Consider the following 23,709-nt stretch of genomic DNA (forward strand, 5'->3'; position numbering starts at 1 on the left):
GTTGCCCTAACTAATTATAACCTTCTGGTAGCAGCTGTTGATACAGACTAAGAAGTGTATTCTTTGCAGCCCCCTAATGCTCTGAGGGTGTGAATGCTCAGAGACTGAAATTTCACATGCTCTGTCTGTAGGGACCAGCATTTCTGTTTATTTCCTAATATTTTTCCCCCATCAAACTTATTCAAATGCCCAAGAAAATCAGCGACTGCCTTATATTTTGAATCTGGGATAAACGTGCCATGGTTTTGATTGGAAAGCCAATACAAGAGCAAAATTTGGCAATTATAAAAAACATTTTCCCACATCACTCAAAGCCGCATAGGGTCTCCCCTGCCAAAAGACAGAAAATAAAACTCACCTTTGTCCAGAGAAGTAGCGACCTTGCAAGCCTGGGAAATTGTACATTCAAGGGCAATGTGTCAGACTATTATGAATGGGAAAAACAAGGCTCTCGTACCAGTGCTCACTACCAAATAGGCTGGCCTAATAATATTCAGCTCTCGGCTGCATGGTCACTGCCTACTGCCAGTCACATCAAGGATAAGTACTAATGGCCAAAGTCATTGTAGTTACAGAATTAGGTAGGAGGAAGAAAAAAGCAGCAGCAGGCAGGCAGAAATCTTTTTTTTATATGAATAAAATTTTATTGAATTTTATACAATTAGAAAGAACAAAGAAAGAGGAGCAAACAGTCTTATGGAGGGTAGGAACCAGAAGAGCTTTCCCAGTAGAGGAGGGTGCCTGCTGAGGGCAGTGTTCCTGTAAATGTCACACAGGGGTTGTTACAAAAGCAGAGAGAATGTGTCTGGGCTTTTCTTTGATTGTTTTGGGTTTTTTCCTTCCCCCATTAGGGTTTCTAAAGCCACTCTTCTTCCCCCATCAATCCTACCACCCAGCAGCAAAGAGAGCAGACAGGCAGGAAACTGGACTGCACCAGTGAAATGTGTGCACACACAGAGTAACCACCTGGGGGTTTTGCACACATTCTGGATGCAGTGCTGTAGAGGGGGAAAGAGGGGATTTTGGATTTTTTATCTCCTTTTTCTTTCATTTTTCCTTTTTTTTTTTTTTTTATTCTATTTTAAGAAAAGAAGGCACAAAATCTCAGCCAAGCTTCAAACCTAGTGCTGCTTGGGAGCTCCCAGTCTCCCAAAAAGCCACTGTGTCCACGTGGGAACCCAGCCCTCACCTCTCCCTCCTCCTCCTCAGAGTCTGTGCTTGCATTTGTACTGCTCAGGTAGAAGGCCCTGCCCAAGGTTTGTGCACTGCTAGGGAAAGTAAAGCCGTGCCAGGACAAGGAAAGTGGGGATGAGGAAGAGTCTGTTGGCTTAAACAGACCCTTTTCCAATGTGAGAACTATGGAAGTCACCTGTGACTCCCCACATTGCTTTTCCAAGAGCAGACCTGGGAGGGCTCTGGTGCTTTTTGAGGTGATTGCTGCCTTTGCCTGTGCAAGGCTTGGTGTTATGCAGGAGGGCCAAAACACCTATCCAGGTGCGGCCTCTTTGAACCAGCGCTCTCTAGGAGAGGAAATCCCAGCCCTCAGTCCAGCCCTCCAAATGGCATCAGATTCCTTCAGAGGTTTCAACTCTTGGCTTTGATTAAGGCTATTTAGTTGCAGTAGAAAAAATAGAGGTGCCAGCCAAAACCACCTGCCAGGCTGCAAGGAGATGGCAGGGCCACTGGCAGATGCCACCAGTACCCAGTCCCAGGACATTGAGGAAGTGGGAGAGGCAGAGAGATAGTGTGTGGGCTTTCATTAAGCCTCTGCATTCTAAAGCAGGAAACAAATCCTGCTAACATGTCTGTGCACGTGGGAGAGCAGGAATGAAAACTCTGATGCCTCTCTGTGAAGGCTCCAAGCCCTGCCATGCTGCCCAGCCCTGCATAGCCTGATGAATAAAATCCACCATGCAAACATCAAAGTTGTGGGGTTTGAAGTCACTTGCCCCAAATCAGAGCAGCCCAGGGGCAACAGATGCCTCCTGAGCTTGCCTGGTGCTCCATTGCACCACCCTGCTCCTCTCTGCCTCCTGAATAACCCCAGCAACACCCCAAAAAAAGGAAAAAAAGAGATCCAAGCCCTAGAGCAGCAGCAGCAGCTTCAGCAGCAGCAGCAGTGGTGCAGCCTTGCCCTGCACCGAGTGTCTCAGGGAAAGATGCTCAGACGGCTGCATCCTCCACAGCTATAAACAGGGCTCTGGTGGCACTCCAACCTAGTGCAGGAGAAACACCCAGTCTGAGGATCTGCTTGTGTCTGTGTGTGTGCCTGTGTGTGTCTGTGTGTGCTGAGGTGGGGGGAAGAACCGCAAAAAATAAAGACAAATGCTTCCTGGCCCACACCCTCACCCGACCATCCACTTGCCTGGGCTGGAGGCTGTGCCTTCATCTCCCCTCCAGCCTGTCCCATGCCTCCTCACACCCAGCCCCAGTGCACAGTGCTCCCTAATCCAACAGTGGAGCCAGGGCCATGGGAAGCTGGGACTGCGCAGCCTTCCCTGCCCCAACACAGGTCATCTTCCTCTTGGAAACAAAACAGCAACAACAATGGAAAAAAATAATATATATATATATATCTCCCCAACCTCCCTGAAAGACCCAAATGGATGGAATCAGTCCCCAACAAAACCAACAGGAAATAAAAGCAAAAGTTCCCCCCAGGGTCAGGCCCGAGTGCATGTCCCAGCTGGGGCCCAGCAGCCGAGGAGCACATCCCGACCTCCCTGCTCCTCTGGCCTTGGCACATCTGTGGCGTCCATTGGCACGAGGAGCTCCAGCAGCTGGGGGGAGAGCGGCTGGGCCAGGGCTGTCCCACCAGCTGGCAGCAGCCTCGAGAGGGGAGGGCAGGTGGAGAGGGAAGTGTGTGACCCCCCCACTGCCTCACTGACTTTCAGGAAGGAGTAGGGTCTCTTTGCCCCACCAGGGATGAGAGGCCCCTTGCTCAGCTCTCAGCCGCCCACACGGTCCTACACCAGGGAGCCAGCCCGGCTCTGGGCGGGCACCATGACGGGCACAGCCCCGATGCGCTCCAGCGTGGCCTGGCTGACTGCATAGGAGCGGGTGTGCGGCAGCCGTGGCTTCCTGCCGACCGAGCCGTTGCTCCGGATCACCTCCTGAGGCGACGGCGCCGTGCTGGCCGTCACCACCAGTGTCTTAGGGGGAGCCGGGGATGGGTGGCCGCCGTTGGCATAGACGGGGCGGGCACTCGTGCTCCCTGAGCGGGAGAAGGGGGGCTGGTGAGCATCGTTGCTGTTGCTGAAGCGGGTGAAGGAGTCTGTGGCGTGGTTGGCTTTAGGATCGTTCCAGTAGCGGCTGTTGTAGGTGTTGGAGGAGGTGAGGGTGTCGTTCTCTGATGAGGACGCATCAGCGTGGAACGTCTTTGTGGCAGAGGAGCATTTGGGTGGCAGTTCATCCTCTCTGGGAAGAAGAAGGTGTGAGGACATAAGGAGGACACTCGCCCACTTGTCCAACACCCCCACCCCTAACTACCATGCTGGGGTCATCAATCCAAGGAGAAGGACAGCACCAATGTGAATCAGCATTGCTCCTTGGCCTGTTCGCTCATCCTTCTCTGCGGGACCTACCTATGTGTAGGTCCTGTGTGCTCCCGGTGCCAAATTTGCCACTGAGGCAAATAACTCATGCTCAAAGAAAGTCAGGCAGTGCCAGACAGTGATAGCTGTGACTGTAACCTCTGTGACTGGTGAATATCACAGCTGTATCTCCAAAGCTTTTTAGCTATCAGTGCTGGCATTATGGGTCAGAATTCCCACCACATCACTCTCCTACAGAGCTAACAACATGAAGTCCCATCCCTCTTGCTGGCAGAAGGATTAAAGACATTAGAGGCAATACTGAAAAGAAGATGTGTTGTTACCATTTTTCATTTTCTCCCTCCATTTTCTGAATATATATATGGGCATCTGACCTGGGGGAACACACTCAGGATTAACAAAAATGAGGTTTCCAATTTCACTCCTGTCAGCTACAGCTTTTGCTTAGAGGTCCCCCATCACCAGCTTTCCCTGACCCTTACCTTATCTCATTGGGAATTTCCTCCTCTTCTTCTTCTTTGTGTTTATTTTTCCAGTAGAACAGTGCTACAGCCACCAAAACAATGCAAACAACGAGCACAACGGCACCTGTGGCCACCGCTCCTGCAATCAGGCCGATACTCCGTGGATGAGCTGTGGAGATGATTGAACAGAGCATGAAGAAGAAATCAGGGATGGGCTGTGGCCATCTGTAAGCACATGAAACTGCGTGGCTTGGGAGGGGAGAGAGGCAATGTTCCCATTCCAGGGCATGATTGTCTTCTGATGGAGAAGCATGTGGTGGCTCACAGCAAACATGGTTACACACCTTACTGTCACAAGACAGAAACAGGTGGCCAAGCCTCCCCTGGCAAAATACTTACGTGCAATGACTTGCAGGTCCAGAAGGCAAGTGCTGGTTCCAATGGCATTTGAAGCCACACATTGGTAAAGACCTGAGGACACAGTGCTGATATTTCGGAGAGTGACAGTGCCCTGGACTTGGTCTAGTCAGAGAGAAAAGAAGGATTTAAATCCCTCCCCCGCTTGAGGAAAACCATGAAAAGGCAAAGCCAGTAAATAGAGAATTTTGGTGTGAGACTATTAAGAGAGAAATAAATTAGGAAATAACCTTTAGATGGAAGCATTGTGTGTGCACATACACACACAGAGACAAGATTAGGCCTTAAGGAGCTTACACTACATGTTTCCTTCTCTTCTTATACAGGAATTTCTGCAGATGAAAGCTTGGGACTCTCAGCATTGTGTAAGAATGGGGAAGAAAGAGATGCAAAATTACCTATACCCAGATCTACTTGTTGAATTCAGTCTTGCTCTGCAGAATCCCCACTCTCCCATCTCTGGGCTCCCCATCTCCTGCTCTGCCAATATTCCTCATTCCTGAATTATATTAAACTGAAAGGTGGCATATTCTTAAAATACAGCAAGATAAAGGGCAAAAGTACAGCTGTCAGTATTTGATCAGGACACCTAGGCTAAGAAAACCTAAGAGTGGGACTTGAGGCTGGGAAACACCAGTTTGATCAGAGCCCTGCTTCTCTATACATCTGAAAAGCATCTCTGGCAGTAATTTATTGGAGAACTGTGGCATCAGTTCCTCATGGAGAACTGTGAGAAGCTGGCTGTATTTCCCCAGGATGATTCTGCCTCTCTTTTCCCTGCTTCCATTCTATAAGTCTTTCATTTGGTTTAAAATGCAGGTGGGTTGGCAGCTGAAATTTCCAGCCACATGCCAACATCTAGAAATCACACTCTCTCTTTTCCATTCGACCCAATCCTTGTTTTTCAATGGGGAACATGTTTCTGGACCAGAAAAACCCACAAAAATTGAAGTGGCCTCTGGAGGGTGCCCTGTCCGCGGTGGGCTTTAGGAATCTTCGCTCCAATAAAGGGACCATGCAAATGATGGCAGACGCTCAGTGAGCCATGCCACCTCTGGTAGCTCAGACAAGGGACAGCCCAGGCTGCCACCTGGGAAATAAGAGGATAATCAACAGAATGAGCACCTTGTGTGGCAGTTGGGGGCAACTTGGGAACATTGTCCAGTTTCTCCCAGAGGTATGTTGGCCGGGGAATGCCTTCTTCTGAGCTGCAGGTCAGTGTGATATCGCTGCCCACGTCCAGGGACCCCTGGATTCTGCAAAGCGGGGCAGAAGGAGGAACTGCGAGAGAAGAGGGGAAGGTGATAGCAAATCAGGAAATGTGACCAAACAGTGGAATGCAGGCTCACTCCGGACATGTGCTGCTGGGGAAAGCAAGGACAGTGGCATGAGCTGTCAAGAGGACAAGAAGGAGGCAGCAGACAAGAACTCATTATGGTTTGGGGGGAGACAATTCACACAAAGATTCCTGACCCACCAGCCCATCGGGGTTACAGATTACTGCTGACTTTCACAGGACCCAGTTCTCTTAGACCTCTCCCTTGAAAAAAAGGTGAATATTTCTGTCTTTGAGATAGCAAGGATGGTGAAAGTTAACAGAACTATAGACAAATTTACTGTGATTTGGTTTTGCTTTCATATCCCTATAGTGGCATGCACTTTGGAGTATTTAGCATCAATGGACGCATCCAGAACTAACAGCTTTCATGGAAAGGAAGCAAAGATATAAAGTCATTCTCTCCTCCTGTTGCTATGCACCAAACCCCTTACGCTCCATTCAGCCCTCTGGGATGCCCTCATATTTTATTCCTGCTACTTTGCAACTCCATATCACAATACCACCCAAAAACTTTCTCTCCACCACATTTAAAAACTTCATTACACACTGCCTGCATATGAAGTCTATGTGCCCTACAAACTCCCACAGTCTCCAGAAGGCAGCCCATTCCTCACCACAGGATATCTGTGGGCTCAAAGGCACACAGACTGTGTTGCTCATGATGCACTGTCATGCACAGAGGTCCCCTTGTCCCTGCCCCTCCCCCCTTCCCCCCATAATACCAATAAACACACCCAAGACAGTAAGTCCAATGACTCCAATATTCCTGACGCCTCGGTCGGGAAGATTGTTGACCAAACACTGGTAGGTGCCAGTATCCGACAGCTGAGTGTTGTTGATGAAGATGGAGGCACTGGTGGTTGGCATTGTCACAGCAAACCCCACTCGCCCATAGAACTGGGGTGCACCACCAAAGATCTGACCCCCTTGGTAGAGAATAACCTGCAAAAGAAAGGAAGGCTCAAACAACACTCTGCAGGAGCTGAGCAAGGAGGAAGAACAGCAAGCAAAACATGGGCTTCCAAAGCCAAAAGGACCAGTTAGTAAAATGTCTCTGAATAAGCAAACCTCAATATACATCCTAGCAATGGTGTTTTTTCCAAAACAGGAACACACTCTGTAGCCCATTTTATGTCAGTAAAAATGTTCATAACAGACCAGAAAGATACCCAAATCTTCTGGTGTAGCTGGATTGGCAATACCAGCCTCCTTCATATGATAGTCATTACCTGCCTGGACAGGATCAATGTACAGAAGCAGAGGCTCTCAGCAGGTCAGTGAATACTTTGAAAAAAAGCATCTGTGGACAGTATCATTTTGAGTCTCCATCAGTAAGATCCTGCCATGATTTGACGCTGTTTACTGAAGAACTTTGGGATGAGCTGGATGACAGGCAGTGCAACCTTTGAACTTGCACAGCCTCCGCCAGTCAGACTGTGCTCAGACCAAGTCCCTTAGGAGCAAGTATTCTTCAGTGCAGGTTCTCACACTGAATACAAAATGTGATCAGGGCAGTGTGACCCAAGATGTATTTCAGAGAAAAGGCGTTCTTCTGTTGTCAGAGTATGTGGGCAAAAAACAGACCAGCAAATCTCAGGTTATGATTCCTGTGCCCACCATTATATACTCTCATTTGCTAGTATTCATAAGAATGGACTTGCAAAAGCTACAGGCAGTGAAAAAATAAGAAGGGAAGTAAAAGAGACAATGAGTCTAGGAGAAGTTATGTGTTAGAGGACATTTTACATAGATTTCACAAGTTAAAGCTGCAGCAACTCCCAGGCCCTCCAAATTCCATATCCAGTGCACCACAACCTGAATTACATTTCCTGTGCTATTTTGAGCACACATACTACCAGAGGCCCAGGGCAGCAACACAGTATCACATACACTTGCCCCAGCTGCACATCCAGGCAAGGACACAACGTGCATCTGTTAACAAAACATTGAAGAAAATGGATTCATGTGATACCCAGAGAGCACATTCAGCAGTTAAAGGACAGTGAAGTTCTGGGACCACCGTGGACTCAGCATTGTAGAGGGCCTACATCCAGAATATGGTGGGGAGGAGGAAAGCCCCAAGGAAGTACCTGCTCCTGTAAGAAAAGACCTACCTGCTGGGGCTGGTTGGCGTTGGAAAGAGGAATGACCATCCAGATGACATTAAGGTTAGTGAGAGCAGCGTTAGTGGTGAAGGTGCAGGGCAACACTGCTGTCTGGCCTCGGGCAACCTGGATACTCCCTGAACTGACTGATACCTCCAGGGCACACACCAGACCTGGAAAGAGAGGGACACACAATTCAAGCATTTCAGGAGACGGACACACAGTTCAAAGCACTGCCGATGGTCCCATACACTTGCAGGTCACAACTCAGTATCCCATTCCTACACAACTGTACCCTACTATATCTGTCTAAAAGGAATTATATTCCTTCCTCACAGATCATTCTGCTCTCATGCAGACATTTTTTACAGACAAATGTAGATATGTGGTCCTTTTAATTGTGGGCGCTCTAGTTTCAGAGCCTCTGGCAACAGCAGTGATTTTTTTTTTGGCAACAGGTAAAGGGCTATAAGAACAACCAAGCTGTCTCTAAGAGAAAGAGATATGTTTTCAAACCCATCATTCTTAGTGATACCCAACACAAGGGAATGAGAAAAAGAAACTGCAATATTAACCAAGAAATACAGTTCTCCTCCAACTTCTATGTTTCATAAAGTACAGCCAGACCAGATGTATTTTAACAATATTTTTTATTTAAAGGGTTAAAAGTTGAACTATTTTCCAGTCCAGTCCTTTCTATTTAGGTGATGAAAAATTACTATTGCTACTGGAAGATCTCATCAAATCTCATTTATTTTCCAGAATTTCTACCATCCACTTCTTTGCATTCCACATAGACTGCACAAAGATGAAAGCCTGATAAGCACCAGCTTCCCAGTACAACAGCTCAAGGCTGCCATTTTAAGACTACAAGTCACACAGGGAAATACCTCTGTTCCTACCACCAAAATCTTGTCAAATGAAACTAACCAAGGGGCCTCCACCACCACTTCAAGTTGCACTAAAATGCTTTAAACCATTTTTCTCCACAAAATCAAAATATTGACTATAAAAAGGTATATCTCTCTATGACAGCTCACCATTTTCTTGTTCAAAGCACGTGGGAGGGTGCTGGAGAAGAAGGCAAGGAGTTTTCAAGCTCCAAGGCAGCAGCAGAATACTGCTAGCATCCAGGTGCTATCTTCAGACCACCCTATTCTCCTTCTGAACCCAGGAAGGGCTGCCTGAAAAATTTCTATCTTCTGCCAAGAGACAGTGGTTTGCTGAAGGTGAAATGCTTCATGAGAAGAGTTTTCTATCTGAACTACCAAGATATCAAACAGGCTGAGTCTGAGGAAAAGGTGAGTGTCCCCACATGCTTGTCTGCTGAAATCCTTCCCAGACTGCCTAATGTAGAAATGCAGCACCAGAGCCTGGAAGTGCTGAGCTTCAGATGCTGGGAACCCAAAGATTCTAGCACCTGAACAGCCTTCCATGTGTTCTGGTGTTTGAAGTGACTGCTCCAGAGTTGCACTACTCCAGGACTTGGCAAATACTCAGCTGCCTCTTTCAAACTTCCATTCCTCCATCCACATCTCCTACCTTTAAAGCCCAACGTAGTTGAGGAAGGCTCAAAAATGCTTCAGAACACAGTCAGACAAAATTTCACTCTAACGTCTTCAAGTGAAGTTCACAAGTTTCTTACTTTGTGGGGAAAAAGCACCCCAAGTCTGACTTTCCTCATTGTCTTGGGACATACTTAAAAATATGAAATGTTTTGGAAACCCCTAGGGAAACAGTTACTCTCCAGTGCTAACAACTCAGAGATTTAGGTGGTGGATAAGAAACAGCTGGTGGAACCTTAATCCATCAATCTCCTATGCAAGTCTGTCAGCAGCAAGCAGAAGTAAATAACTGGAAGAGCCAGGAATAAGCATCACCTTTATCACAAGGCATCTGCCTTCCAGCTGTGTCTGTGGGCAACAGGCTGGGAATGGATTTGGACTCCTCATTTTCTTATGGCTGGCAAGGCAGTGGCAGTAGCCCAAAGCACGGAAGTGATCCATGTCAACTTTGGAGATCTCTCTTGCTGAATGTGACTCTAGCAAGGAATTGTCTTTTCTGCAGGCTGAAATTTGAAGGCTGTCTTGCCATGACTACTCATCCAGTCTAGCATCATGAATGTCCTAACCAGTGTGCAAGGAGTCACAATGGTTTGAACATCTATTGGATTGACCTCCCTTTCCAACATGGGGCGGGAAGTTCTTCTGTTATGTTGAGTGTAGATTTAATGAGATCCTCTCCATGAGAAGAAAAGAAACTACTCATGCAATTTGGAACAACACTGTGTGTTTTTCAGTCTCATTCCTTATCCCTTCCACTTTACCTTCCATAAAAAACCCACACATTCAAATCCTTGTCATTCACAAAAAGTAATACATAAGTGTGAGTGTTCCAATTTACTGGAAAAGTCAGACTTTGCAGTTTGCTTTGCAGGATTGGTTACATCAATCACTCAGTCATCAAGATGATGAGGTTTTCTAATCACCCTCTTCCTACTCCTAATATTTATTATTAGTTGATTGTAAACATCCTGCAGAATAATAAAAACACTAAAATAGAACATGCATAATTTATTCACCATAAAAATACTTTTTGCTACATTTGAGAACTTCACAATGTACTCATGAGCAATTTTAAAGATGAAAGAAAACACATATTTACTTTTCCCTGCCAGTATCCCACTCTTATGCTGCAACACCCTACAGCCCACATTATCTCCTTTTCCTTTCAAGGCACCACAGCATCCCTTTTAATTTGAATGCCACAGAGCAGGGAAGCACCAAGGAGGAGCTGAGGTCTCCGTTCATTTCTCTTGTCAAGAGGAACTGCTTTGAACCTGGCCTGCAAGATGAGCAAAACCCCCCACGACCACACACACACTGTCCTATCTCTGCCTTGTTAAACCACCAGGCAAGCCAGTTCCTCAGGCTTGCCTTTACCTCAGGCAGCCCAGGGCATGCAAACTGCTCCTTGGCCCTTTTTTGGCTCTTTTGGTATACAAGGCAGGTGGCACTTAGGACTCATTTTGTTAAGCTGAATGGCACCTGCAGGGCTACAGCTGGGGAAAACACACACAGCCACTTCTGACAAGGAAGATTGAACAAGGCATGAGGAAAGGTAGGCAAACTCCTCCTCCAGCAGCAGGAACAGGGAGGTAGGGTGGTGTGTTAGTACGGCACTGGGCAGGCAGTACTGTAACATGACTCCTTTCTCAGTGAGACAGCTGAAAAGAGCAAAGGCCAAACACTCTTCAGAAGCTGCACCATCTCAAGACTATCAGAAAATGTAACATTTACACATGCAGTTGTCCATCTATGCAAGTATCTTTGTGACTGCATTCTTCCACACGTTTAACAGTCATGGCCCAAAACACAGATGGATGCACACAAAGTCACACACACTTAAAAACCTGTCTGCCCAGGGTGACACCAACTAGGAAAACTCAACCAAATGATTCGTGTTTAAACATTTCAAAATTGGGCATTGTAAAAATGTGGGTTTTTATTAATGCAAGAGGAGGGAGGCAGAGGAGAGAGGGGAAAAGAGATTTCAAATTTAGCATATCTATTGGGATAAGGATTTTACAATGCAGCCTAAGGAATGAGGACTTCAATTCCCTTGAGTAGATATAAATGCAAATATAGATATATGCACACACATACAGCCTACTAAGTCAAATTACACATAAGAGGTCAGAAAAATCAAGCAAAGCATGTTGTAAGAAGTCTCCTTCTGCAAAGTTACACAATCCAGGTATTTTCTAAGCACTCAGAAGTTTAATGACTTCAGAGAGACAAAGAATCGATCACCACCAAATCATCTCTCGGAATTGGATTACAATGGCCATTACACCCTCTCTTGTGACTGCAGTCTCCTCCTTACTTAGTAATTAAGCAGCCCTGTAAGCAGCATGCCCAGAGGATGAGCCGGGTACACCACTGTCAGCAGAAAGAGGAATGGGCCCTTCCTGTACATAGGACACTTTGATCTTGGCTTGATTCAGCAAACGGCATTCTCCTTTGATCCTGAGGCAGCAAGCTCCCATCACTAATTAGAAGAGTTGCTCCACTTTTCTGTCCCCTATCAGCAAACCAGTCAGCAGAAGAATGTTTTGGCTGCAGAGGCTCTTTCAAAATTTCTTCACATTTTTAGGCTCAAGTAATTATTCTGGCAACAGAACTGATTCCATTTTTGATGGCTCGCTGCTGCTGCTGCTTTTCCAAGTAGCTGCTTTTCCAGCTCCCTCCCTGCTAAGCATGAAGGAGTCTATATAGGTAATTTATACATCATGACACAAGCACATAGGACACAGTCCCACAGCACACATTGCCCTCCCTGGTGGGTGTAAGGAGGAGTCAGATGCTGCCACATTTTCTAGCTGCCCTAGAGGGGTTGCAAGTTTCACAGAGCCTTCAGAATATACCAGATACAGTGAAACTGAAAGACATGGGCAAATCTAAGCACTTTGACTCATTCTAAGTTGGTAAAAAACATTCCCAGCTCCCACTCACTGCCACACCTTACCTCCAGAGATCATCAGCAGAATCAGCACTTGCTAGCACTTGCTAGCAGCAAACTCCTGATACCAAAGGCAGAGACTAGAGTACAGGTTCACTCTGCAGTGCTGGCAAGCCAGGGAAAGAAATGGCCAGGGGAGGAAGGAGGGAAGAAGGTGTGAAAGGGATGAAAGAAACCCTCAGCTGTGTGCATTCTGCATCTCCAGACCTCAAGGGAAAATGTGCAGGAATGTGTGTCACTGTGGGGAAAATGAGAATAAAGCTTCAAGCTGATTCAGCTTGCATCCGAAACCCAGGGAATGGCTGGAATGGCTCCTGCCTGTCCCAGCGCAATTAGCAATCCTGCTGCCACATGCTGGGGAAGATACCTTTGGCAGTATGACATTTTGGGTCCCTTGTTAGAGAGGCACAGTTGAGGTCACACAGAAGTTTGCAGAATAGGGTAGAAGCACAGTGTTCCATCTGGCAACCGCAGGCAATGGAGAGAGAAACTGCAGAGCAGTCTTTTTCCTGAGATGAAAGGAAAAGACAAGTTGCTGTGCTTTTTGCCTGGCTCACATCTCTGAGTCTGGGACCAAAGCTACCCCCTGTGCTAAAGAAGAGAAATGTCTTCCACCCTGAATGAGCTGAGGTACACTGCCAAGCCAACACACTGAGCAGCAGCAAAACCTACAGCCCAGGAAGGAATGACTCACAGCAGGAGGAGGCAGGAACAGAAGCAGGCAGTACACCTGCCATAGGACCTGCCTCTGCAGCAAACACTCAAAAGCCCCTGAAAGTGCCTGGCTTGCAGTTGCAAACACAGAAAACATTGAAATTATCCAGCATGATATGACAGCATCCAAACTGGCTGCTCAACAAGATGCTTGAATACTGGTCTTGCCCATCCTCACCAGGGACTGTGTATCCTGCTTCATTCTGGATGTGGTACACTTGCTAGTTCAGAGTCTATCTAACTAAACACAGTATTTACCCAGCCTAGTGTCTGGAGGCAGCTTGCAGTAGACTCCACCCTACTTAGGGAACCAACATCACCAAGCACTGCAATGGAGCATAGATCTGAGCTTATGCCTAGCTAGACTATTTCCAGTTCATTAAGGAAATTCTACCATGGAAAAACTTCCAGGCTCCAAAGTCATTCTGCAGGGCAGGTATCTGGGACAGATTCACACTGTCATAGTAGACTGCATCCTGGGTCCAAGGTGCCCTAGCACAAATTTTCCTGGGAAGGATGCTTGGTAGAAACCTCCTTGGAACAATAATAGTGGGAGAAATAGAGGGAATAGGAAGGAAGGGCTCCAGCAAACAATAGCCCCTCTGCCAGCTCTCTGACCTCTGCCTTTGCAAGAGGGCAAAGTTTGCTCCAGACATTCATAGGGGGTTTGCTTCTGTGCCCCAGTTTGAGGTCACATGTTATACAAGTGGCTGACAGGTCTAGCAATGGGATAGTAACCTGTGGGAGACAATGGAACAGTGTATAAGGCAAAATAATTTCCAACATTTTCCTTCCTATCTTTGCTGGCTCTGCAGGACAGACTGGAGGAAATAGCAGGAAAACCATCCCATCTAGCATGGTTTAGAGCAAGGTCTCCTGTAAAACAGGTATTAAAACTATACTGATACTAACTTTTCCTCTGAGATGTTTGTAGTGTTAGCATTCCTGTTAAATGCAGATCAATAGGCACCTTTATCCCTGGAGAAACCATCAGACACAGCTGGTGGTATCAAGTCATTCCCTCAGCATGGAGCATCCCAAGTGAAAAGGTCCATTTTACACTAGTAAGAGTAATCTCAGGATTGCTGCCCAGCCTGTAGGATATGCAGGCTAGCAGACACTAATCCATGGAGAAAACACATTGTCAGGGTCTTGAAGTTGAGCCCTGCAGTGTTTCTTGCCAAGAACTGGACTAGCTGTTCAGTACCTCTGTAACTGTTCTGATCACACTGACCCTTCTTGCTTGCCATTTATAACCTAAACTAGACAGAAAACTAACAGGGGAAAATTCCTGCTGACCCACTCTACTCTGGCCTCAGCTCTGACCAGTGAGCAGCAGTCACTACCACCCCTGCCATCTTCTCTTTTGGAAATAAGTCTTTCTCTGCAGGCTAGCTGAGAGGAAGACTTCAAGCAACTGACTGATTGGGATGACATAGAGCATATTTCCCTGTGCTGGACTCCCCAGTCTGCAGCTATAGACAGGATGAAGAATGGACCCAGTGACCAAAACAAAACTGGCAGAAAAGCTTTCAGCTGCACATACTTCCAGAATGGTGTCAGTTCCCTTCCATGTCCTTGTCAGAGGAGCTGGATCAGCTGGTGCAGGGGTGGGAAAGGGGCTCTCATGACATACTGAGGAATTTGATTCTTTCCCTGTTTCTGACACAGACTCCCTGGATCCTGCTGAGCAAGCCAGACAGCTTCAGGTATCTTCAGAGGGTCCCCATTAGTGTGAGATCCTCATGTGCTCAGGTTTAGGCCTCAATTTTAGCCTTGGTTTGCTGAACTGCTGAGTACTCAAACCTACTAGGGAAATCAAGAGGGGCTGTGCTCTCCAGGTAGCAGAGTTCACATGATGCTAAGCTCCCTAAGCACCTGAACTGTGCTTTTCCAATAGATCTTAATGCTTCTGTTTAATTAGTCACAGACTTGAAATGTAGAAGAAGTTTTTGAACAGTGAGGAGAATATAGTGTTAGAGCAACTTCTTGGCATGTGCTAAGTGGGAACAAGAACACAAATCTGGTTTAGAGACGCAGCCTCCATGGCGCCAATGACTCAAATGCTCCTTCCCAGTCCTGGATTCCTGCTGTGATCCCAGTACAGGCTTCTCTTATATGTTTCTATCAAGCCTTGCTAAAGCTGCCAGGAGAGCTGCCACCTTTGCAGCTCCAGCAAGCTGGGATAGATGCAAGGCTTGCATCTATCTCTGCTGCCTTGCATGCAATATGTGTGCAAGTTAGAGGCAGAAAAACAACTGCATTGTATTATAGCAAGATTATAAAAATACAAAGGAACACTGAGAGGAACAGAAATAGCGTCTACAATGACATTAGCTAGGATGAAACTAATCAATGGCTGTGCACAGGGCATGCGTTAATCCCCTTTCCATGGTGTAGTGTTGCACTATTAAGTACATTATGGGAAGTTTAACACTTCCCCCAGATGCATGCGGCACTGGCTGGAAACAGAAACTGCTGCCATCTGAGCTGGCAGTCCTTGAATTCACAGCATTTGCAGAGGACTCAAGGAGCAGCTGCACTTCAGAGGTTGGGGGTTTTTTGCTGTAGCAGATGAGCAAGGCCAGAGGGGACTCAGGGGGGAACAGGAACTCAAGAGCTCACTCATTTCTCCCCAAAATTGAGAGTGGAGGGGTGGGTAATGCTAATTCAGCCCACTCTGTAGGACCATTTGGTGTCAATTTTGTCCATCCCTGGCTGTGCTTAGAATCAGAGTCATCAATGACTCATACCCTGGGACTCAGGTGGGCAAATCAGGAGCAGGCAATCTGTCTACAGAAGATAGCTGAAGGCCACACAAGGCAGGATACCCAAGGTACAAACAGAGTGGTGCATCCTTGCAACAGGATGCCAGTCATTTCCCTCTCCCCAGGTCCTTCAGAGATGCCTGAAACACTATTTTCCAAATAGCAGGCACAGACAAGGAGGAAAGCAAGAGTTTAACTGGGCACAGAAAGTTATTTCCCTATTCTTTGTCTTTCAGAAAACTAAGACTGGAAAACACAGCTCTTTTTCCTTCACCCCCCTACTCCTGTGATAGATCAGCTCTGGGGAATCCTGCGGCAGTAACTTAAGATGTTGTCATCCTCTGCTGTTTGCCTTGTTGCTCAACACAAGGTTATTGCCCCAAAGCCAGCGAAAGCTGAAAAGAAGCAGTTCTCTACCTCACAGCTAGGCATTAAGTAGCATAACCTGCTGAGGAAAGTATGGGCACATTCTAAGTTCTTTTGCCATAAGAGGGGGAAGCTGTACTGCAGACACACTGTCCTGTTCTGCTCACTGCTACAGCAGAGGTATCATTCTACAGTAATGGATGTCTAGGAATGGGAACATTTTAAATTACCACAGCCAGTTACTTTAGCTGAAGTGACTTGGGGATGAAAGCTTATCAAATGTTCCTATAAGTACATTTAAGGTAAGAAGCTCAGCTTGAGTTTGCAAAAAGCCTGCAGCAACAGCTCTGAGCTGCAAACTTACCCATTCATCTAGCTGGGATGCCAACATACACCTCCCACTTCCCTCCTCTTAATTATCTTACTGCTTGTCACAGCACACCAGAAATGAAATTCACCTTTTACACAAAGATTGGTATCTATGTTTCCAGAAAGAGGGAAAATGCACAGAGCTGACTGAGAAAGTGAAGGTACACATTGGCTTAATTTTCATGAAGCAGGTTGCAAAACCTCCCTGAAGCCAGCTCTTAACATTTGGGAAGCTCCACCATGGCCAGCCCTTGTCTCTGACAGCATCCTCAAGCATCCCTGTGGGTATTCTGTAACAACACCTGAGCCCACACATGAAAAGTACAGGTTAAGGCTGCATGGGATGAATTGAGAGCAGCATGTAACATGCTTACCCCAGAGTGGGCATCTAATTAGAGCTCTTGCCAGGCTCTAAAAGCAGAAATAGGCTTGAGTTCCCACCCTGCCTGATCCCATTTCTTTGCTGGTATTCTCCCAGCACAGCCCAGTCAACAGAGATGTGTCACGCTGCGGATCAGTGCCAATGCAGGCACCAGCACGTGACACTGCTGACACAGCAGCGTTGTCTCCTTGGGGAGAAGGTATCCACTGGTGCCTCTAAAAGAGAAATGGACCTGCTCGCAAGACTGGGGAACAGAGAGTCAGGGTTAGGAAGCTGAAATTAAAACAGGTCGGCAGAGCTTTACTAAGACACTAACTTCTATTTTCTGTTTGCCGAGACATAAAAAATACATTAACAGCCCAGCAGCTTTGTAAATGATTTATGGTCGAAAGAATAAATTTCTTCCTTCTCTCCTGGCTAAAAAAAAAATAAAATACAAAAAAGATTGCAACAGTGATAAACTGCTTAATAAGGGAAAACAACTCAAGGTTTAAATATATGCAATGGTATATTGAGTGGGAAGGACAGAGCCCATAAGGAATAAGATTAAAGTCCAGTGAAGGGAGTTGGCACAGGGGAAGGCAGGATGAATGGGTGGGCAGGCTGGAATATACAACTCATGGGGTCGGGAAAGGCAGCAGCAGCAGACAACCATCCTTAGGTCAAACTCCAGTGCAAGCATCCCAACCTATGGTTCATCCAACTGCTTTTACCCAAAGCATCAAGAACTATGTCCACCCTCCTCCAGAAGGAGGAAGAGCAGAGTGTGATGAACAAAAAAGGGACAGGGCTTGCACTATTAAACACAGGCTGGGTGAAGATCCAGGATGCTGGATCTTGTCTCCCTCCCTGCAGACACCACTGATATAATCCTGGAGTCCTCAAGGAAGCTCCCTGCAAGGGGGGGGGGGTTAAGCTGGTGGGGCCAGATCAAGTTCAGGTTGGAGGGAGGGGATGAGGACAGCTTCAGGAAGGAGAGCTTTAGGGAGAGGACTGTGGGGCTGCAGTAGTAGAGATGATGGGATTGGGCCTTAGGAAGTTCAGGGGACTGTGGGCAGTGGGGTTTGAGGATTGGAAATAATTTCCAAGAAATGGCTTTGCTTCTCCAAACCAAATGCAGGGGAGTTCCTCCAAATGCCTCTTGGGGCCACCTCACCAGTCTTCCCCTGTTACTGATACTCCAGCATCATCATCACCCCATGGTTGCATGTGCTAGCCTGTGGGGGATTATGGTGGGGTCACCCCTTACCTAGGGGTGCCTAAGACACAACAAAATAAAATTAAATATTTTAAAATATTTGAAAAATACAATTTTAAATATTTAAATATATTAAAATAAAAGCAACCCCCAAGGAATCAACCTCCCAAGCTCTTTCTGAGAGGACAAGTTTTCATTAATAGACTGATCCCATTTTCCTTGAGGTCAGGAGGGACTGTCACCAAGGTGAGTATCAAATTCTTAAAGGATGTGGTCCAAAGATCCATAAGTTTTGGCTGGGCCCATGCCAACAAGTTGGCTATCTGCTTTCCATACCCATTTTGTGTCCTGTGTATGAAATGCTCTCAACCTGTGGAGTGCACAAGCTTTGCAAGTGGAAGGATACTTGACCAAAGTTTGTTGCTCACCACAGCTTTGAGCTGCCTTAACAGTTTTCCTGCTCTGTGACCTGACTGAGTCCTGCTCCACCAAAGCTGTCACCTGCATGGCCAGCAGGAGCCCACCTGGAGCCAGGGCTGCTCAGCCAGACACTGATGCCTGGCTGCATTTGATATGTCCTAGAAATTCCACTAAAGGCAGGTAAGTCAGTGGAGATATATGTTTAAAATTAGGCAGATGTTTGAGTATCTTGCCAAACTGGGCTGCAAAAAAAAAACTCCTGTAGCTTGTTCATAGGTGAGAGAGCCTTTAAAGCTTAAGAATGTGGAAAATCACCATGAAACTTCCCTGTCTCCAAACAAGACTGATTAAAGCAAAGCAGTCAGATTGAAATTAGTTTACATGGGCATATTCAAAGACATTAGACCTCCATATCTTAAACTTCATTAATCCCAAACTACTTTGGATTTAAAATTATTAAAATCATTAAAAACAAGCAAACAAAAAGGAAACAAAAAAAAAAAAAAAGAAAAAAAGAGGCAGGCACTTTTTCATTTAAATTGAAAGAAAGCAAAACCCAAATTTGTCTTTTGCTCTGGCAAATGTCAGGTCAGTAATTGAATGTTTCAGATTATGAGTTGAGTTGTCTAAAAGAGGTTGTAAAAGGACAATTTTCCACTGGGAAAAGAAGAGTTTTCATTAAAATCAAAATAGATTGTAAGACTATCAACTTTGATGACATTTTCAGTGAGTGAAGACAAAATGAATTGCTTTGACTTCCTCATTTAATTATGGTAATATTGGCACACTCCAGTTCAATAAGGTAAGAACACTTTATTTCAATCCATTTAAACTTTTGCCATATATTTAGATATTACATAAATTCCAACTTTGCATAATTTTATGCAGTACCAGTGCAGTGAATACACACATGCATACTTAATATGCTATGGCCTTTCAACATCATGTGAAAAGTCTCTTTTCCCAGTGGAAATTTACCCTGATTTTTGGTCCTTCCATTACACGACCTGATCTCTCACTATGAGAAAATGAAATGAAACAGAGAGGGTACATTAGGACTTCCCTGCAATAAATGTCCAGTTTGTTACCTGCTTTAGCTACAAACAACTCCATCACAATCTTCTCATGGGAACACCAAGAGTGCTGGAGCTGTAGACGTTTCCATGTGAAGTTTGGTCCCCATGTGGTTTAAGGGGAGAGTGTCAGGCACAGAGACTTCCACACAAAAGCCACAGCACCACATAAATTTAAGCACTTTGCAGTCCCTTTGCAGTCCTTTCCCAGAAGGAGAGTCACTCCATGCTCTTTGCCCTCTGGAAGTGCAATCTTTTCAACCTGTCTGCACCAAAACCCAAAGCTCTGGTTTAAGTGTTGCTGACTATAAATGAGTTCCCAACACTCCAGTCATTTGGGCTGATCATTCCCATGATGTATGTTGGAAGCAGGACCAACAGATGAAATGTACACAGCCAGATTAATACAAATCTGCTGTCCATCTGCTACGTGTCCTTTTGGCATGTGCCAGCACAGGGTGCAAAGACAAACACATCCCAGAGCTGAGAGGCTCTCCCTGCTCACCATGTACCCAGAGCTGAAGCATCTGCAGTTCTAAGCATCCAAGCCAAGATCACTGAGCCTGATTTTTTTCCCAGATGCCACACACTTTCCCCTCCAGCCAGTGCCAGCCCTCCGGCACTCTAGTTGTGTACACAGCATCACACTGAAAAAGTCGAATGGCAGAAAGTTGCACTGGTAGCTCTAAAATATGCCAGGCAGAAATGCAGAGTCTCCATTTTGCAGTGAGGAAAACCAAGATGAAGCGAGGATATAACTCACCCAAACACCATGCAGCAGGTCAATGGCAAGATAGGAACAGGAATTTAGAACTTGATTCATGGCCCTTGCTCTGCCTGTTAATCACTCTCTCCACCACTGTACTAAGTATTAGTATTGATTTCAAATTAACACACACACACACACACACATCTTATCAAGGAGAAAAAAGAATAACCAAGAAGGTTCACTATGTTCAGCTCCATTGGAGGTCAACATGATTCTATAAGCAAACATTTTCTGCAAGCAGTCCTGGCCCAAAGCATTCCAGGCTGGGAGGAAAAAAGCAGGCACCCTCAAGAAACTATCAAATGCTCCAAAGCCTTTGAGCAGCTTTTCAAAAAACACGGAGTACAATCATAACATGCTTGCAATGCAGAAAGGAGACTTTGGAAGCGCAGATGCTGCTGTTACTGTACCTGACAATGCAGCTCCCTCCTTACCACCTTATTTCTGATGCCAAGATCTGGAGATAACCCCAGATGACCAAGCCCCACAGTGCCATCTGATTTTATGCTTGCCCTCTCTTCTTCCCTTCCCACGATGTCCTGAATTACCTTTTACAACAGCTGCTAACTTTTGCAGACATAAAACTGCTATGAGCTTCCCTTGTCTTTTAAAGTAAAAGTCTCAGGAAAACATTTTGCAAATTTTTCCTCTGCAGCAAGATGTTGCTGATGCCCAAGCAGCACAGTACACAACTGCTCTGAACTAACATTTTTTTCTGCACAGCTGGCTCAGTTTTTCACACAGATGTTGTTTCTCCTGCCAAGTCTAAAAGTACACAGAGCAGCATTAATATGAAAGAGCCCAATTGGACAATGGTTTAACAACAAGTTGAAAATTCCCCAACCACAGCCTGTGTGTTGGGTTTTCCCTTTCCTTTGTTTTTGGCTGTTTTTTTTTTTTCTTTTTTTGTTTGCTGTTTGTTGGGAGTTTTTTGTTGGTTTGGGGGCTTTTTTATCTATTTTTTTATATTTTATGTACCCAGCAGGGAGAAAAAGGGACAAAAAAGGTAAAACAGAACAAAACCCTAAGAAGACACTGAAGAAAGTCTTAGCCTTTCAGGGGTGAATTCCCTTTCTGAAATTTGAAACACATGTTAATCTTTAATGTTAAACCATGGATTAAAAATTAATTCAAAAATCTCACAGTTTGGAACACTTACAAGTCCACTGCATTATTAACATCTCAGATCAATGCTACTCTGCATAATGAAGTCTCCCCAAACTCTTTCTTTTCTCTTGAAACCAAGAGCAGGTACTCACTGCTCTCCCCAGGTATCCTTAAAACTCAGAGAAACCTACTTGTGGTTCCCAAGAGCTGGAAAAGGCTGAGCCCTCAATTTTACTTACTTTTTTGCGCTTCTTTTCATTTGCCTGGAGGGGGAACCAAGAGACCAGGCAGCATGTGCAGAGGTGTTGCATTTTCCACAAGTATTTTTGGAGCCATGGCTCTCTTACCAGCTGCTGCCTCACAGCTCTGCAGGAAGCTGAGCAGGAGGTTTCCATCTCTAGAGTCTGTGCTACCACGTCATTTACCATAAGGGGTAAAAAGTTTCTCTTTAAGCATCACTGTTTTTAACAGCTGCCTCAGCACAGTTATGCCAGCAATTACCATCACAAAACAACCTCTCTCCTATGCTCTTTTCTGCACTCTCAGGCTCGTTTCTGTCCAAATCCTCCACCTGAGACCATCCTCAGGAGGCTGCCTTCACCTGCAGCCAGCTGGGTCCAGGCCAGATGAACCACGGTGCCAGCTGAGGTGAGCGCTGCCCGCACACCTCCTGGGTGAGGAAACTGCACGGGCAGCCAGCACAGCTCTTGGAGGGGACTGTCCCCCTCAGGGAGGTGCTGATGCCTCTCTGACCCTCCAGATGCTGTCAGAGGAGAGGACATCTCATCTGCAGTCAGGGCTGCTACCCGCTGTGTGATAGGTACTGTGTGAGAATGGATAGGCTGTGCTGCCCCACATTTGGGCACCCCCAATATCACCGGGCTCTGGGTGAAAATGAAGCAATTTGTTCCTAGCTTTAAATCAGTGTTTGTATTCAGGGAGAAAAAGAAACAAATTTTAAAAATTGCACAGTAGGGTTTAAACACTTACAAATCGCACTTATCTCTCCCTTGTTTATCATAACTTTTCCTGCCATAGTTGCTAATGGAAATAATAATAATCACTGTAGTAGAATCATGCTTTGGCTTCTTTCCCAGATTCTCCTCTTGCTCACCAGGCAGTGAAGTCATTGTATCACCAAAAGTTCACAGACACCTGGTTTCACAGGAGTGCCACCATGAAAGGTTTTGACAGCTTCCCATGGAAGCTGAGAAAGCAGAAGAGTAAAGGAGGAGAGCCCTTGACTTGGGGACAGGGGAGTGATAGGCAGGAGGACAAAAAAGTGGCAAAACTCCACTATATTTGCCAACAGTATAAAGTAAAGAAAACAATAATTATGAATGAATAGACAATTCAGCACACAAATAGTCCTGCTCAGGATGCTGACGTGTTCTCCCAGCAGGATCTGAGCTCCCCTGGGACCCAGAAGAGACAAGGATCAACAAGCCCAGATGACAGGCCTTTGCTTGTGCAGAGCCAGACATGAGCTCTCACTTTCTGGCCTGGTAGTTCATCTTCCAAATCATCTCTCCTTCCATAAATTCAGTCTTCTACTTTTAAACTCATGTGCCCATCAAGTCAAATTACAATTAAAACTCTGCAAGTATGGCAAAATATATTCATGAACATCTGTTTGAATAATAAGCCTGAATTTGCTTCGACAGTCTTCATCCGACCTGCTTTCCTTGCCTTCTGCGAGTGCTCACACCACCCCTGTCAGTTCAAAAATCACAACTGAGGCAGAAGCTGCTGCACACACTCACATAAACATGAAGATGATTTTGCCTGGTGGAGGAGGGGTTTCCAACCTCAGGTGCACAGGCCTTTCAAGGGTTGCAGCCTGTTCCTCAGACTCCATAAAAACCAGCTAAGATAAATCAGCCTAAAGTCAGAAAGCTAAAACTTACTTTGTCAAAGTCCAGCCTGCCACTGAAAAATGTGTATCTGGGCTTGAATGCTGGGCTCTGCAGTCTGTCCCTGCTGGGAGAAGAGGGGTAGTCACTCCTGCTGAGGACATAGCTGCTCCTGGTGGCTCCCAGAGATGCAGAGAAGGATCCTCTCACTCCTTATGCCTCTGCCTCCCACTCAGACCTGCCAGTGGAACTGCCGGTGTAATAGCTCTCTCTCCCACACAGCTCTGGCA

The 23,709-nt window shown here is 46.0% G+C and overlaps 1 protein-coding gene across 5 annotated transcripts in view; it reads right to left on the reverse strand.

Annotated features, from left to right (window-relative positions):
* Positions 1-619: 619 nt before the first annotated feature.
* The window catches only part of IGSF11 (immunoglobulin superfamily member 11), a 139,935-nt gene continuing 116,845 nt past the window's right edge, over positions 620-23,709 (reverse strand). For all 5 annotated transcript variants that reach the window (XM_064722185.1, XM_064722175.1, XM_064722194.1 and 2 more), the window contains 6 exons: positions 7,889-8,052; positions 6,509-6,716; positions 5,561-5,716; positions 4,418-4,540; positions 4,037-4,187; positions 620-3,417 (listed from right to left, as the gene is read on the reverse strand). In XM_064722185.1, the coding sequence (XP_064578255.1) occupies positions 2,967-3,417; positions 4,037-4,187; positions 4,418-4,540; positions 5,561-5,716; positions 6,509-6,716; positions 7,889-8,052 (1,253 nt within the window). In that variant the 3' untranslated portion in view covers positions 620-2,966. The remainder of the gene's footprint in view (positions 3,418-4,036; positions 4,188-4,417; positions 4,541-5,560; positions 5,717-6,508; positions 6,717-7,888; positions 8,053-23,709) is intronic.

Source organism: Zonotrichia leucophrys, chromosome 1 (genome assembly GCF_028769735.1).
Source record: "Zonotrichia leucophrys gambelii isolate GWCS_2022_RI chromosome 1, RI_Zleu_2.0, whole genome shotgun sequence".
Taxonomy (NCBI): Eukaryota; Metazoa; Chordata; class Aves; order Passeriformes; family Passerellidae; genus Zonotrichia; species Zonotrichia leucophrys.